This window comes from Aethalodelphis obliquidens, unplaced genomic scaffold (genome assembly GCF_003676395.1).
Source record: "Aethalodelphis obliquidens isolate GAN/ISIS:26980383/991018 unplaced genomic scaffold, ASM367639v1 scaffold15, whole genome shotgun sequence".
NCBI classification, from domain to species: Eukaryota; Metazoa; Chordata; class Mammalia; order Artiodactyla; family Delphinidae; genus Aethalodelphis; species Aethalodelphis obliquidens.
In genome coordinates this window covers 15,029,555-15,047,323 of record NW_020837959.1, presented here as the reverse complement: position 1 = coordinate 15,047,323, position 17,769 = coordinate 15,029,555, and the positions used below count along the sequence as shown (strand labels likewise).

The 17,769-nt window shown below is 35.4% G+C and overlaps 1 protein-coding gene across 6 annotated transcripts in view; it reads left to right on the top strand.

Annotated features, from left to right (window-relative positions):
- GPR180 (G protein-coupled receptor 180) overlaps positions 1 to 17,520 on the top strand; it is a 37,798-nt gene extending 20,278 nt beyond the window's left edge. For 2 of the 6 annotated variants that reach the window (XM_027115993.1, XM_027115994.1), the window contains exons 7-9: positions 998 to 1,189; positions 3,124 to 3,201; positions 4,189 to 5,875. In XM_027115993.1, the coding sequence (XP_026971794.1) occupies positions 998 to 1,189; positions 3,124 to 3,201; positions 4,189 to 4,347 (429 nt within the window). In that variant the 3' untranslated portion in view covers positions 4,348 to 5,875. Of the gene's footprint in view, positions 1 to 997; positions 1,190 to 3,123; positions 3,202 to 3,611; positions 3,836 to 4,188; positions 5,876 to 10,385; positions 10,472 to 16,724 lie in introns of those variants that run through there. The other 4 variants (XR_003434677.1, XM_027115998.1, XM_027115997.1 and 1 more) reach the window with 4 other exon arrangements.
- The last annotated feature ends 249 nt before the right edge of the window (positions 17,521 to 17,769 follow it).

Here is a 17,769-nt window from a genome sequence, read left to right as displayed (position 1 = left end):
TAGAGGAATGAATTTCTGTAATAAAGATCTAATTTTTGTTTCAAGAAGGAAATTTATGTGTGCAAGATGAGAAAAGAGTTCACCTAGCGAGAATGGTAGCTGGAGTAAAATTAGGGTGGAAGATTTGAGAATGAGGAAAGGAAGTGGTTGCTGGTAAACCCCATAAAGCCTAAAATTGGATTTAATAATGGAGTTTCGACCTAAATTCTTTGGAAGCCACTGAAGACCCAATTCTGAAGGCTGAGTTGGCAAATGAAGGGAGCACAGAGGGCTACTGACATGTGTGATGGTGAAAATTATCGTAATTGAAGTGATTGCTGTTTGGTAAAGGTGGAGGGAATGTGGGCACTGATTTCTACTGAATAGCAGTAAACAGAACAGCTTAATGAAGAACTTGCGAGCTTTACACTGGGATAGTAACAATATGGTAAAAAAGGTGAACAGACAAATAAGGATAAGTAACTGTGCCCTGGATGCTATGTTGGACTTGAAAATCTACTCTCCTTTACCCAGGGAAGTTACCGTGGGAAAAGAATGAGGTCTGAAATCAACAATTCTGACTTGTTAATTTCTGGATTACAAAAGATACTGAGATATTTGAAAGTTTATCCTGAGATAATGGGCTTGAATGCAGAACGGTTTGATTCCTAATAAGTGTTGAAGTAAGAAAGATTTAGAAGAAAGTTTTATGTTTATTCTCTTCATCTTTTCGACTTATTTTCATCATTAGAGCTGTCTTACTTGAATCCTGGTAACAGTAGCATTTTTTATCTCTTGCATGTGGTCTCATTTGATTACAATCCCTTTTCTCCAGCTGAGGGTATCAGTGAAGGAAAAACTGATTGTGCTTTATTAATCAACACCTTATATAGTCTGATAAATCTTAGAGCCTCTTAGGAATGTTTATATACTGGTTAAGGGGATATAGAAAAGAGTTGAAAAAAGTACCTTATTGTAAGTAGACATGACTTTTTTCTCTAAATATTGTTTTTTACAGAGTATTTTGCTACTTTGGGAACAGTTTGAAGATACCAGTCCTCACAGCCACCATTCACACCACAACTTAGCAGGGATCCTTCTAATTGTTTTAAGAATTTGCCTAGCGTTGTCATTAGGCTGTGGACTCTACCAGATCATCACAGTGGAAAGAAGTACACTCAAGAGGGAGTTCTATATCACTTTTGCCAAAGTATGGGTTTGGTTAGAAAATGACTTCTTCACATTATCAACTTCATTTTGCTTTACTTGGGAAGTTAAGGAGCAACCATATGCTAATATTTAGTAAGGTTTTATTGCGTGCCAGGTACTCTATGTGCTTCAAATCATTTAATCTTCATAACTTATGAGATATAGATGATATTATCCCCATTTTGCAGAACTCATGAAACAGTAGTTTCCATGTAATCTTTGGCAGGTCCGTTTTGCCTGTATTATAATTTCTTTATCAATAGGGATTTTACATTTTTTCTGTAGTATCAGAATTTTTTTAATAAAAAAATTAGGATACGGTTTGCATGTCTCAAAAAACAGCCATTAATGGACTATGAACTGTTACTCCCAGAATTATGCAATGTTTTATAACAAACTATGAAGAGCCGTCCTTCAGCATAAGCAGAGGGAGCCAGGACGCTGAGTACATACTATGTTTCAGCCATTTCATGTCATCCATATGAGATCATGTGTACTTCATTCCCCCTTGTTGTGTCCTTCTTATGCTAGTGAGATCTAAAGGCAAATGGATTTTTTTTCTGTATCCATTTAATAAAGGAAAAGATCAGGAGACAGGTTGAGTCAGTAACGTTACAGAAGCCTCCCTTCCTAGAAAGTTATATTTTTTTGGTCAGATTGAGAGAATCCATAACCCATCATCTTGGCAACTCAGAGCATCATTCTGATAAGCTGTTTGGTCAGCCCACCCTAGTTGACAGTCTCAGTAGAACGAGGCTGAGACGGAGGAGGGCCAAATTCCTTCTTTATTCCAGATGTGGAGCATTTTAAAGCTGCCGCTGCAGCCCTAGGAACCCATGTCAGGCCTCTGAGTACCAAACAGGCAAGGATATGCCATTTCACTTCGGAATTCTTCCCAGAGACAGTAGTGCTTATTGTTTCAAAAGTCAGTATATACTTCAGGTATTTAAAAACTAAATTTCTTCTTTTCTTCTATGTTTAAAACAGTACAAAATTTTTTTCTTAAACTTTAATTTTTATATGTTTTAATATAACTATTTGAATAGGTTCAAACATCCAAAAGTATTTAAGAAGCAGCAAACGTGTTTCTTCTCTCCCATCTATGCAGTTATCACCTCCTCAAATAATCACTGCTATTAATTCCTAATTTATTTTTTAGAGAATTTAAAATATATTACTATATACACTAATGTGTATAAATGGATAACTAATAAGAACCTGCTGTATAAAAAAATAAATAAAATTCAAAAATTCAAAAAATATATATATATTTATATTTCCCTTCACTTTTATACAAATAGTAGCATTGTGAACACATTTTTCTATATCTTGTTTTTTTTTCTTATAACCTCAATATACCAAGCATTTCAACACCTACTAGTATTAACTTATTATTTTATTTCAAATTTAATTTTGGAAAAGGATAAGTTGCCATGTTCTAGGAAAAATAGAACATATATATTTGAAAAGTATAGTGTTAAAAAGTTTCCCATTCCTACTCGCCTAATTCTGTGTCTTTTGTACTAAATCTCAAACAGGTAACCGCTGCTAGTCAGTTTTTGTGTATTCTTACAGAATTTCTTTGTGTATCTATATGCAAATATGAATGTATATTCTTACTTGTTTTTTATAGAAATATTACACATTTGTACCTTGTTTTTCTCAGATTTGTTACTTATATATCAAAACCTCAAAATATATGTATGAGGAAGATGTAAGATTTTAAATACTCCAAAAACACCCATTTGATTAGAAACAGAATATCATTGTCACAACAGTAGCAAATATATTTCTACATTTTATTGCAAGTTCTACTGTACAGGCCAATTGAGATCAATCATGACCTCCTAAATATGCTGGTATTGTTATTTACCTGGTACATTCTGAAAACAAAGCATAGCTGCGCTTACTTGACTTATTTTTCATTTGTTTCAGGGCTGTATCTTGTGGTTTTTATGCCATCCAGGTCTTGCATGCATTTCTGTCATTTTTAATGACTACCAAAGAGATAAGGTAAATAATATACATGATCAAAATAGTTTTTTGTAGTCTTTATTGGGAAATTATTAAAGTAGGAAAGGCCTGTTTATCCATTCAGCGGTTTCTTGGATTCTTTAAAATAAAACTTTGAAACAAAATATTGAACCAGTGAGTATTTAAATTTAGTTTATAAGCAGAATGATGGAAAATAGCTTTTGTTATTCTTATTTTAGCCAATTTCATAATACTGTTTTATAAATTAAATTATAAAATTTATAACTCATCTTTGTAGTTAAGAAAAAATGATTAAAATTTTTTGCTACATAATGTTAAAAATCAAGACAGCTTTCTAAAAGTCAGTCTAGTTGCTTTAACAGCCTGCAGACTGGAATGCCATGCTCAAGTATGCCACATTTTGGTTGTATTGATACCTACCTTCTTAGGTGAATTACTCCATCATTTCGAAGTGGAGTTCTGCCAGGAGCCCTTTACAAGCAATGCAGTGTGCGGTTGAACACACAAATGTTTCTTGAACCTGAGGTATTTACAAAGGGTAAATAGATAGGAAGGTAGTCTACAAAAATAGAGAAGTGACTTGAGAATTTCGGAAAGGGCTTTTAGAGCACTCTCCAGCATTCAGGTAGGGGCATGCTTTATTCCTATTACTAGATTAGCCAGGAGTCTGATTTTTCCTATTACTTTCTTTAGTGCATGCACCCTGAGAAGATGGTTTAGCAAATTATTCTTTTGTGTCTTATTTTGACATCTATAAACTAACTGTTAAAGGAATTTTACTTTTGAACAATTATAGTTGAACATTAGTCTCATTTTCCTATTGAAAATTTCTTTTACAAAATGTACACACAGTAAAGATGGGACAGATACAGTTTTTTATTTATGTATATTTATATAACGTATATATAAGTTTATATATGTATAAAGTATTTATAGGTCCATGATAAAATGAATATAATTTCTGTTTTTGCAGGCAGTAAAGCATTCTCTTTCTTTTCTTTTCAGGTCATTACAGTAGGCGTTATCCTTTGCCAGTCTGTTTCCATGGTGATTCTCTACAGACTCTTTCTATCCCACAGTCTTTACTGGGAAGTTTCTTCACTTTCCTCAGTAACACTGCCACTGACCATATCATCTGGACACAAAAGTCGCCCTCACTTCTGATACTTGATTTTCTTTAGAGGAAAAGTAAATTTATTTACCAGAGTGCAATAAGGATTCAAATACAGTGACTTTTCTTTTCATACTTTTGGTATGAAAAATTGAACAGAGAAAGCAGAGCATGTTATTTATACAACTGCATTTAAGCAGTACCAAACTGAAAAAAAGGTAATAAATGTTTTGAGATATACTTAATAAACTTTCAAGAAAGAGTGTTGTTATAAGATCATTTATGCAATTTCCATATGGAAATAAAGATGAAAAGAATTATATGATATTTTGGTAAGAGATTCACCACTTATAATGCCTCATCTTATATCAATAATTAACTCAGGTTTGATAGTCTTATAAAAAGTAATCAGTTAAATGATTACTTGCTTATACATGTCTAAACCAAGTCCAGTTATGAAATCAGTGTAATACACTGGTTAAAAACTGCTTCTTTTTATGCTTTAAGGAAAATGCATTTTGTATTGGAGTTAAAGAAATTGAAAATGAAGTTACTTCAGAAAATCAGTATAAAATATATTCATAGTTAAGTGAATAAGCTTTTGTTTATTTGTGGGTGGGGTTATTCTCCATTTTCTTCTATTCTAGCTCTAGCTAGGTTTTAGCTTGATTAGCAAAGCGTTTTTGACAGATAGTTTATGAAAAACTTAGATACATTGCATTGGTTTTACAAAGGGTTTTAAAATCTGAGCACTTAGGTGAAGGGACAAGCTGGTTTACATGTTGAAAAAGAAAGAAGGAGAAAGTACTCTGTGATATGGTACTAAAGTTTTAATCCTGATATAATTCATTTCTCTTACACTGAATCCCCAATCATAATTAAGCTGTATACACAGATTAAATTAACAGAAGCATTTCACATAAATGCTGGTTTCAGTCATCAACTACCCATGAATTCCTGCCCAAGGATACTTAATCAGGATTAAATTTTCTATGAATAATTGAAAAACAAAATACTCACTGGATTTGTTATAATCCGTGTTGGCACTGGATTCTAAGTAGTTGCCATCTTGAATCCTTTGTAATAAAGCCATATTTTTGCATATGATGCCCCAGTATTGAGTATACACTCTATCAAGTGCCTGTTTAAAAAATTGCTAAATTGTTGTTACTTGCTGTATAAAATGACTATGCCCATTAATAGTCACTGATCAGAAATTATTCTGTTTCTGTTTTTCAAGTCATTCAGGCCTTTACATTTTTACCTCTGGCTTATTTTAAAGATATTTTTTAATCTACTTGCAAAGGTATTATGTTGTTAAGCAAGAGATGGTGCACTGATCTGGTAATTAACCTTTTTAAAATTAAACAGTTAAAGCAACATAGCACAACTTAAAAATCTCTTCGATGTTGTCTGTTTTTCCCTTACATCTAGTCTCATTGGAAATGAATAGTATTCTGCTTCATTTTAAAGGGAAAATACGTGTGTTCATGACTAGCAAAATGGCAGAATGACAGAGTTCAGCCTGCTCATTAAATCCTCAACAGTTCTTTGTAAATTATTTAATAAATGAGAGCTACAGGATGAGACTAGAAAATCTGAGGTGTATCTTAGGTTTAGGTGTTGTTCTGAGTGGTCATGACCTTTGCTTTTACCACATCTCACTAACAACCCCAGTTATTGTCTGTTGTGTTCAACTGAAGTACAGTTAACTGAGCTGGGGAAAAAGAGTGAAGCCTTTTCATAAATTTTGTGAACTTGCAACAGTGGGAAGAGAATAATCTTTGTGTTATTTACACAAAGAACATGGAAACTGTAATCAACATGTATGAAATATATTGCTGTGCTTGCGTTTATGAGGCTCGAACAGGGGTTTTTTTACTCTATTTTTTAAGTTATGGTTGAACTTGCTGATAATTTATTTTGTTATTTAAGAGCCACTGTTAAATGAAGAAAAACAGTTAGTAAATATATAAGGCAGTTGTGAATAAAGGTTCTAGGTCTAGTGCTGTAACCACACTCCCCTTTAACTGAGTATAAGAGAGAGGATAAATGGTTCCCCATAGTCACCTGACTTTCCTTCACTTTTCTACTTTACCCTCATGATTTAATTAGCACCTATTAGATGTTGTGTTAAATTTTAGTGAGAATGAATGGCTATCCATAGTTAATTTTAGCTGTTGGTTTTTAACATTAAACCTGGAATTGTGCTGAAAATCAGAAATGAGCTTGAATATCTGTACCCTCAATATTTGAACACTTGGCTTTCAGCCAGACAGTATTGCTAGCAGGGAGAGATAATCCAGGCAGAAGAGCTTGCTTTAGGAAAAATTTTCATGATCTCAAGTAAAATAAGCCATGTCTAATGAAAATGGGAGATATACAAGTCTAAGACCAATTCTAAGATAAGGAGACTAGAATCTATACATCAGCATAAACATTGGCCCCTTCACCATGTTTCCTTTAGGCAGTTATGCATATTCTCTGGAAATTCTTTGGAAATCTGGAATTATTTGTGACACGTTCACTTTAAATAGCTTCAGTGGTGTCAAATCTTTAAGGTTCTTTGTTTTTGAGAAGTGATTTGATATAGCCAATAAATTTGAGACTAGATCTGAAGAGGTAATAGCAATTTTTGTTCCAACATGTATTTATGAATTGAGACTAAAATAATGAGATTGGTTTTCCAATGAGATCTGAAAACTGAACTTGTGCAGTAGTTCTGTAATATTGCTGCTTCCACACTTGGGTGCCTTCTCTGCACAACTCCAAGGGCATCACGCACATTGTGCTCTAGGAGTGACAGTTACATAGAAGAGCAAGAAGCTTGGAGTTGTGGAAGGGGTGGTCCTGCCCGCTACAGCCCAGTCTCCACAAAGCAAAGGGAAATCACCCGGATGATGGAGTTCTTTGTGCTAACCTGGTGCCTTTTATATTTGAAATTATTTTAAAATAGTTTAGAAATGTAAATCAGATCAAACTACTGCTGTCTTATTAAAAACTCTCCGCTTGCTTCTCGTTGCACTTAGAAAAGAGTGACTCATGCTCATTACCATGTTCTACAAGGCCCCACGTGATGTTGTCCCTCCCTCTATCTCTGATCTTATTTCATACCACCGTCCCTCTCACTATGCCCCAGTCTCATCATCCAAAAATACCTCATTTATATCACTGCCTCAGAGCCTTTGCACTAGCTATTTCTTCTGCCCGGAATATTCTCTTCCAAATCTTGATGTGGTTGTATGGTTGAATCCTCATCCTTCAAGTTGTCAGCTCAGATATCTTTCGGAGACCTCTGACCATCGGTGGTGGATTTATATGAGGCCAATGTAGCTAAGCTGGAGATATGTTTCTCAGAATTACCTCTGCATAATTCCAGAATAGCATGGGTCAAAGAGATGTTTGGAGTAAGATTTAGTGGGCTGAAGTAAAGTAGCCAGATCCAGATTGTTTTTAAAACTGAAAGGTCCAAGCAAGGCACGCACTGTTGCTGCTCAGCCAGGTTATTGCTTATCTGCTGGTTCACCTTCTTGGTGTGTGGGCCAGCAGCCAGGTCCACAGAACACCAGCTCCTACTGGGTCACCTCCTTCAGCTTCTCTGACTCCTGGGCCAGATGTGTGTATTACTCTATGACAAAGGGTGCTGGGTTGTGCAGGACAACCCCACTATCGAGGTTGGAGACTTGCAGTCCATTCTCATGAGTTCCACCCAATTCCCATGGGTTTTGCTCATCCTGGCAGGTCCCAGTGCATCTTTGCTTTCCCCACTTCACATTCATCTTCCCTCTCACTTGCCAGACACAAAAGGAATAGCCCCCTAGAATCCCTATAATAAATGCCTTATTTTATATATTAAAAATGGAGTGTGTGTGTGTGTGTGTGAGAGAGAGAGAGAGAGAGAGAGAGAGAGAGAGAGAGAGAGGGAGAGAGAGCCTAGTGGTTTTCCTTTTCTGAACAGACCCTACAGATACACCATCCTGTCTAATGCTGCACCCCATCCTAATCACTCTATTACAGTATTTTCTTTTCTCTTTGTAGTACCGCTTTATCTTTGCCTCTTGCCTCTCTCCCCAACTAGAATGTAAATTCTGAGGGAGTTTGGCCATGGTCTGTATTGTTCATTGCTGTATCCCTAGCACCTAGAACATTCTCTGGTGCACACTAGATGCTCAAAAATACTTTCGAATGAATGGATAAAAGCAATTCTGGAAAAGTTTCAGGCATGTATTTAGCAATACCAACTATATAGTGACTTCAATAATGCCTTGCTGTTCTTTATTAAGTTATATGGAACTGAGAATGTGTAAAAATCTTGAGTGGTCAAGTAGTTGTTAAATAAAGTCTAACCTCGAAAACTCATCAATTTTAAGAGGATTCCTCAAGTTGTCAAAGAGCCAGTTTCCCTTTGTTTTAAATAGACCGTATTGGGACCATGTGACTGGCATTTTAGCCTACCGCACTAAAAGCACCAATTTAAAAGATGTTTAAGTTAGCTAGAGGAAGGAATGTTGACAGTAGTCAGAAGCAGCTGGGAGAAAGAAAAACTAAAAATGACCCTAACACTCAAATCACAGCAGCCTGGGGTCATTTAGTATGGGTGAAAACAGCCCTGTGTGCCTCGATAGACACTTAGAGCTTTATTGTTCAATATAGCTCATGACAATAGCCCTTAGGATTCAAAGATTAAATTATAAATTATGTTCAGTACCCTCAGAGAAATGTTCAAATACATTGTTAATGTTTTATTCTTGTTAAATTGGTAATATATGTCATTGATCGTACAAAAATTAGAAGGTTAAAAAGGGTAAAAAAGCAAGTCCTTGCAGCCACTTATTTCCCTCCCCTGGATTCAACCTCTGTTACCAGTTTCTTGTATATTTTTCTAGAGATGGCCCCATGTATATATAAACATATGTGAAACACAGATTGGAGCATCCCATACAGGTTGTTTTGCACATTCAGCAGTTTATTTTGTATCCCTAACTACTGAGTTGCCCCATCTTTTCATCGATTGCTTAGAATTCCATTATATGAATGAATCTTAATTTTTTTAATCAGTCCTCTGTTACTAGACTTGGTTTCCAGCCTTTTGCTATTACAGGTAGCCTCTTAACTCTTGGAATAAAAAATTTGCCTGGCCCTCTTCCCCTACTCCCAGACTGTCCTGCTCGGCCCCCACCCTCAATCCCACTTTCTAGAATCTAAATCATTGGAATTTTCAGAGTGCTAGAAGTGTCTTTGTTATTCATGGTGGAAACTGATAGTTTATGCTAATGAGATGACTCAGTATGAAAGCTGACCACACCAGAAAGACCAAACATATGATTAGAGGGTTGGGGCTTTGAATCACAGTGATATCAGCCTGACCTCTGGGGAGGGAAAAGGGGATGGGGATTAAGTTCAACCCTGTGGTCAGTGAGAGACTCTATCATGCCCATGTAGTGAAACCCCAACAAAGACTCTGCACACTGAAGCTCAGTTGAGCTTATAGATTTTTTAAATACAGGTAGAATTAAAAGTTGTTTTTTTTTTTAATGGCCACTGTGTTTTACCTGTGTCATAGGTAGAAAAACCTTACCTCTTGGAGATTATGTTTAAACCCCTCATATTTTCTTCTAACAGTCTTTTTTTTTAAATATGTTTAAAGTTTTGATCCACCTGGAATTAGCTTTGCTGTAAAATGTGAACTAGGGATACAACTTAATTTTTTTGAGATGGTTGCCCCCTTATTGCAACATCATATATTGTATAATCCACCTTTTATTTATTGATTTGTAGCCAACCTATTTGGGGACTTTTAAGCCTTTTCAATGAACTGTTGATTCATGGTCTAATACCACACTTTTAATTATTATAGCTTTAAAATATGCCTTACTGTCTGATAAGGATAATTTCCTGTTAATACTGTCCTTTTTCATAATTTTTAAAATTATTCTTGCCAATTTTTTCATATGAGCTTTAGAATCCTTTTTTTTCTGATTTTTTTAAAAAGAAAAACAAATCCTGTTTACTGTTTTTAGTGAGATGTATTAAATTTCCATATCAACTTAGGGATTTGACTTCCTTAACATGTTGGATGTTAATTTCACAGATGGTAGCTTGTCCTTTTGGCTCCTTAGCCAAGCATGTCATCAACTGTCTGAACTGTGGTTGCTTCCATAGTGATTCATGAAACTGGTATGAAATACCTTTCTATTTTTTTAATATGAGTGTGTGTTTGTCAATCACTTTTTAAAGACTTCTTTATATAGAACTTATACATTTCTTGATAATGCCTAAGATATTTTAATGTTTTCTTTCATTATATGTTGTATATGGCTATTTTACATGTGAAGACTGTTGGTTTCTGTATTTTAATTTTGCTTTCAATCACCCAACTGAAATCTCCTAACAGTTGTACTAACTTTCTAGTTGGTTCTTTTGTACTTTCTAGATAAACAGTCATGTCATCTGCAAATAATGACCATTTAACTTCTCTTCTTCCCTTTTATACCTCTCATTTTTACTCCTTATTGCTAATATCTCCAGAACAATGTTAATTAGTTTTGGTAACATGGTGGTAAGAGTTCTACATTCCACATGAAGTGGTTCCAAGTAGACTTTGAAAAGTTAAATATTTATACTGTAATCCCTAGAATAAGAACTAAGAAAAAATCAAACTATATATATTTTTTTGAAAATGCAACAGGAAAATTAAAATGGAATAATAAAAAGTGTTCAAAAAAGAAAAGAAAAAGAGGAAAGGGGAAACAAAGGAATTAAAAACAGAGAAAAATAGAAAAGCAGAAAACAACAGAATGATAGACCTATATCCAAACACATCGATAATTACGTTAACTGTAAGTGTTCTAAATCACCAGTTAAAAGACAGAGATTGTCAGAATAGATTTTTTTCAATGTCCCAACTATATGCTATCTGTAAGAAGCTCACTTCAAATATAATGATATAAGTAAGTTGAAATAAAATAATGGGAAAGATATACACATGCAGACAATAATCAACTAAAAGCTGGAATGACTATATTAAGATCAAAATAGACTTCAGAGTAATGAAAATTACCATGGATAAAGAAAGGATTAAAAGATAAAAGGGACAATTCACTAAGACAACGTTGCGATCCTAAATGTATACATCAAACAATAGATCTTCAAAATACATACATCAAAAACTGACAGAACTGAAAGAAGAAATAGACAAACTCATAATTATAGTTGGAGACCTGGGTTCTCTTAGTGATCAACAGAACTAGTAAAATATCAGCTAGAATATAGAATTGAACACCACTACCAATCAACCAGATCTAGTTGATAGTTATAGATCACTCAACCCAACAGCAGAAAAATATACATTCTTTTCAGGTGCACATGGACCATTCATTAAAATAGACTGAAAAAAAAATGATAGACTATGTCCTGGGTCATAAACCATAACAAGTCTAAAAGAATTGAATTTATACAAAATATGCTCTCTGATCATAATCAGGAGCAGAAAGATAACTGGGAAATCTACAAACACTTGAAAACCAAACACTTTTTAAATGAACCATGGCTTACCAAATATATTTTGAATTGACAGAAAATGAAAATACAGCATATGAAAATTTGTGGGAGGAAGCAAAAGTATTTCTTAGAAGGAAGTTTATAGCACCAAATGCTTGTATAGGGACTTCCCTGGTGGTGCAGTGGTTAAGAATCTGCCTTCCAGTGCAGGGGACGTGGGTTCAATCCCTGGTCAGGGAACTAGATCCCACATGCATGCCGCAACTAAGAGTTCACATGCCACATCTAAGGAGCACATATGCCACAACTAAGGAGCCGGTGAGCCACAACTAAGGAGCCTGTGAGCCGCGACTAAGGAGCCCACCTGCTGCAATTAAGACCCAGCGCAACCAAAATAAATAATAAAAGTAAATAAATAAAATTAAATAAAAATTAAAAAAAGAAAGAAAGGAGCTATCAAGCATGAAAAGACATAAAGAAAACTTAAAAAATAATGCTTGTATAGAAAAGAAGAAAAGTCTTAATAATCTCAGCTTCCAACTGAAGAAAATAAAGAAGTGAAAAATAACCCCAAAGCTATGAAAAGGAAGGAAATAATATGATAAGAACAGATATCAATGAACTTGAACACCAAAAAACCACGAAGAAAATCAATAAAACCAAAACTGCTTCTTTGAAAAAAATCAGTAAAATTGATAAACTGCTAATAAAATTGACAAAGAAAATAAGAAGAAACACAAATTACTGTTATCAGGAAAAAAAGAGGAGATATCAGACTCGGCAGACATTTACAGACTAACAAGGAAATACTGCAAAACAAAACCAAAAACAAAACCTCTGCTAACATTACTATGACAATTTAGTTTAAATAATCATTTCCTGAAAACCATATGTAAAGAACTATGAAGGGTCTGAGATTTTACCCTACTTACTACCTAACTAGTTAACCTGTTACTGCTTCATGGAGGCTGCAGAACACATCAGACTCCTAGGTCAGAGACAAAGGACTTTATTACTCAGAACACAGCATCATGAGCTTCAGGCTGTTTTGCATTGGTTACACATACCTCTAAGTCCATGGGGGCAATACTGGTAAGACTAGATGGATGTTACACATGCAGTGCATTTGTGTAGCCCCCAAGGAACTCTGAACTTGGGGAATTTCTCTCTTTTGTAACTGGCTTTGTGTTGAGAGGGAGAAGTTACCTCACCTTTCTCACTGCAAACACAATCCTGAGAAAGACCCAGACAGAGAGTGTTTGGAGCCTTGCATTCTTGACATACCCAGCAAAGGCATATGCGGGGATTCACTGGGCTCATGATGGATTACCTCTTCCAATACCACAAACCACCAAAACCTACTCAAGATGAACTAAATATCCAAAATTGTCCTATAATGACTAAGGAATTCTTGTTTAAAAGGTTTAAAAGCCTTCCGAAATAGAAATCTCAAGGCCCAGATGGTTTTACTAGTAAATTCTACCATGCATTTAAAGAAGAAATAATACCAAATTCTACACAGTCCCTTCCAGAGAAATATAAGAGGAAAGAGAGAAAGATGCCAAGGCAATTCAGTGGAGAAATGAATGTCTTTCCAACAAACAGTGTTGGAACTATCGGACATCCACATGCGAAGTAAATGAACCTCAACATAAACCCCACACCTTATACAAAAATGAACTCAAAATGAATCATTGATTTAAATGTAAAACTACAAAACTAAAACTTTTATAGAATACATAGGATGAAATCTTTGTGACTTAAAGTTAGTCAAAGAGTTCTGACATACCAAAAGCACAATCTACAAAAGAAAGTATTGATAAATTTGACTTCATTAGAATTGAAAACTTTTGTTCTGCAAAAGACACAGTTAAGAGAATGAATAGACAAGTTACAGTCTGGGAGAAAATATTTTAAATCACTTATGCAATAAAGTGCTCTATATTAAAAAATGTGTAAAGAGCTCTTAAAACCCTACAGTGTGAAGACAGCCCAATTAAAAAATGGACCAGGGAATTCCCTGGTGGTCCAGTGGTTAGGACTCAGCACTTTCTCTGCAGAGGGCCCGGGTCTGATGGTTGGTTGCACAAGCTGCACATGCAGCCAAAAAAAAAAAAAAAAAGGACCAAAATCTTGAACAGGCACTTCACCAAGAGAACATATATAGATGACAAATGAGCACATGAAAAGATGTTCAACATAATTAGCCATTAGGGAAATGTTAATTAAAATCATGGTGAGATACCCCCTATTAGAACGCTAAAATAAAAATACTGAAAACACCAAGTCCTACCAGGGGTGTGGAGCATCTGGAACTCTCCTGTGTTGCTGGTGGGAATGCAAAATGGCACAGCCACTCTAGAAAAACTGTTCTGCAGTCGCTTATAATGTTAAATAAATTACCATATGACACAGCAATCCTACCTCTGGGTAATAACCCTAGAGAAGTGAAAACCTATGTTCACACAAAAATCTGTACACAAATGTTTATAGCAGCTCTATTCACAACCATAAAAAACTGGAAACAACCCACATGTCCTGAATTTATAAAGTATGATATATCCATGCAAAGGAATAGTGTCAGTAATAAAAAGAAACAAACTTAATTCACACAGCTTGGATGAGTCTCAAAGGCATTATGCTGAATAAAAAAAGTCAGTCTTAAAAGATTATATACTACATGATTCCATTTAGATGGCGTTTTCAAATAAACAAAAACTGTAGTCATGGAGAAAAGATCAGTGGTTGCCAGGAATTACAGGTGGGAGAAGGGTAAGACTATGAAGGGGTAACACCAAGGAGATTTTGGAGGTGTTGGAACTTTTCTGTATCTTGACTGTTGTTGTGGCTACATCCATCTATGCGTGTGTTGAAAGTCAAAAAGCTGCACACTAAAAAAATTAATTTTGTGTCATAATTTAGAGAATAAAATAAGTTTTTAAAAATGGATGTTGGATGTTGTCTAATGCCTTTCAGCATCCAAGAATATGATGATAGGATTTTTCTCTATTGTTCTATTAACTAGTGAGTAGTATTATCAGATTTCCTGATGAAGAACCATATATTTTCGAAAGTCTTACCATCCCAAACTAATGAGATTTTTAAAAACTAGGGTAGTTAATAGGGTATAAACTTTAGCAGTTTAGAGAATGAAAACATTCAGGTTCTCTCATTCTTTGAGAATGTCTTTTCTTATTTTTTTTAACATCTTTATTGGAGTATAATTGCTTTACAATGGTGTGTTAGTTTCTGCTCTATAACAAAGTGAATCAGCTATATGTATACATATATCCCCATATCTCCTCCTTCTTGCGTCTCCCTCCCATCCTCCCTAACCCACCCCTCCAGGTGGTCACAAAGCACCGAGCTGATCTCCCTGTGCTATGCGGCTGCTTCCCATTAGCTATCTGTTTTACATTTGGTAGTGTATATATGTCCATGCCACTCTCTCACTTCATCCCAGCTTACCCTTCCCCCTCCCCGTGTCCTCAAGTCCATTCTCTACGTCTGCGTCTTTATTCCTGTCCTGCCCCTAGGTTCTTCAGAACCTTTTTTTTTTTTTAGATTCCATATATATGTGCTAGCGTACGGTATTTGTTCTCTTTCTGACTTACTTCACTCTGTATGACAGACCCTAGGTCCATCCACCTCACTACAAATAACTCAGTTTCGTTTCTTTTTATGGCTGAGTAATATTCCATCGTATGTATGTGCCACATCTTCTTTATCCATTCATCTGTTGATGAACACTTAGGTTGCTTCCATGTCCTGGCTATTGTAAATGTCTTTGAAAGACAAGAGTCATGTGTTCTGAAAAGTGCGTTTAAAATCAGTTGTATTATTTTGAATTTTTGCTTTATGCATCACTTATATTTCAGGGTTTTTGCCACTAGATGCTTTAGAGTATAGCTGGTTAGTTGTAAAAGGTGCCAAAATCTTTCATATTTAGAAGGTAGTATTACCTACTAGAAGGAACAGGGACTTTTTAACAAGGCAGACTGATTTCAATCCTGGCTCTGCCATTTTTCAGTCATTTTCTCATGTGTAATCTGGTTTTGGAGCAAACAGTGATTCCTTTAGCATGGAGAAGGGGTCTTACTGAATAGAGTAAGGAGGGTCCAAAAGTGAGAGATGGGTTCTAATATTACTAACTCATAGGATTGTTGTAAAGATTATGTATGGTGCTTGTGCCTACTCAGTGCGATGTTCTTTATTTATAGACCTGAAGGTTGTGTGCAAAACTTTCAGCGAACCTGAGGTTCTTCCTGATCTATTCATTCATAGAGATAATATTTAAATGTCCATGAGATGAAAGTGTTTGTTTTAAATAATTGTACATATGTGGTTAGAACAGAAAGTAGGTGTGACTGGAATATATTCAAGATTCTATCTAATTCACACGTGACTACATTCCAACATACACCCACACAAAATAAACTTTAAAATCTCTTGCCTAGCCTGTGAGCCTCATAGATCTTTCAGAAGATTAGCTTTTAAGACTTATCCAGAAGTTAGAGTGTTTGTAAAAGATTTTTGGGGGGGGAGGGGGGTGTTAAAGTAGAAAGTGGTTTCTTCTCAGATACACCAATTTCTATGACCAAAGTTCCTTATCAGATTAGTAAACTATAATATTCTTTTCTTCCTTTTGTAAAGATATCAGGGTCTGTAGAAATAAATGGCATTCAATAGTTATTAAAGTTTACTATTTCCAAACTAACAATCCTTTTAAGCCCCTGTAAATTCTATCTTTGATTGTTCCTAAAATCATATAGAGCGGTTCATAAGCTTAATTTGAGAATTCTAGATGGAAACATTCTAAATGTAGTAAAGTCAGGCTTTAAGAACAATATCAAAAATCACAAATTATGGCTCATATCTAGATTTCAAGGTCATAGATCTCTCACCTTTTTAAATATAAATTCCTTTCCAGAGAGCAACATTTCACCGCCTGCTCTTCAGCTTCCGGGAACCCATCTCTCTCACTCTATCCAGTAGGACCCCTTCACAGTGTTGAAAGAATCACTGTGCTCCGAACCAGGTGTCTTCCCCCAGGGCTCTGCTTTAAGTCGGTAAGGCAATATTTCCTGCCCTTTGTCTTCTTTTTTCTCATACTCTTTACCATAATGTTATTTTGCTGTTTCTAGTTCTTGATGATACACCACTGTCAGCTCAAGCTCACGCTATGACTTTCAACAGCTATGACATGTCTAAACCGCATTATCTTGAAAGTGTTGGCACAAGTGAAAAATTGAAAGGAGCCAAATTAATAAAACAAAACATTTCAAAGGGTTCCTATGGATACACCCTGAAACCAGGAAGTACACTTCGGGTTGAGTTGACTCATTCGCCTATAATCACCTCTCCTATCCTCGCTGCATCATTTATGTACACACCGTGTAATACGGGCTTGAGAATCAGAGCATCTGATGATTGCGGTCACATCACCAAAGGCGTGCCTCTCAGCCTATAAAATCCATTCTTAAATGGGTTATTGTATTTGAAGTGATTTATTACAATCTTTAGAGATAAAATATGAATACTGTACAAGAGGTGTGGAAACCGAGGTACAAAAATGGCATGTTCTATGTAGAGGAGCAATCAGAAACTAATGAGTATGCATTCTAATAAGAGTAAAGGCACTGCAGCAGATTGAAAAGACTTCCTTTGATTGAGAGTTGAACCTGTGCAGAGCTGGACTCAGTAATAAAGCGGTGTTATGTTCCTTTGCATCTGATTTTATGAGACCTTTATGTGTCAGTGTGACTCTCCTCTTTATGTATTCGTATTTTAGTTTCAATATATTTGCTTAGAGTTTGGTTTCCTTTAATGAGGTAAAGCTTCAGGGTATAAATGTAAACGCTACTGTATGGCCCCTGAGTTATGAGTGGCAGGCGAGGAGTCAGGAAAGGAGGAATATAGTCTGAAGTGAAGATCAGCTTTTTTTCATTTAAAGAGGAAATGCTTTTTTGTCTCCA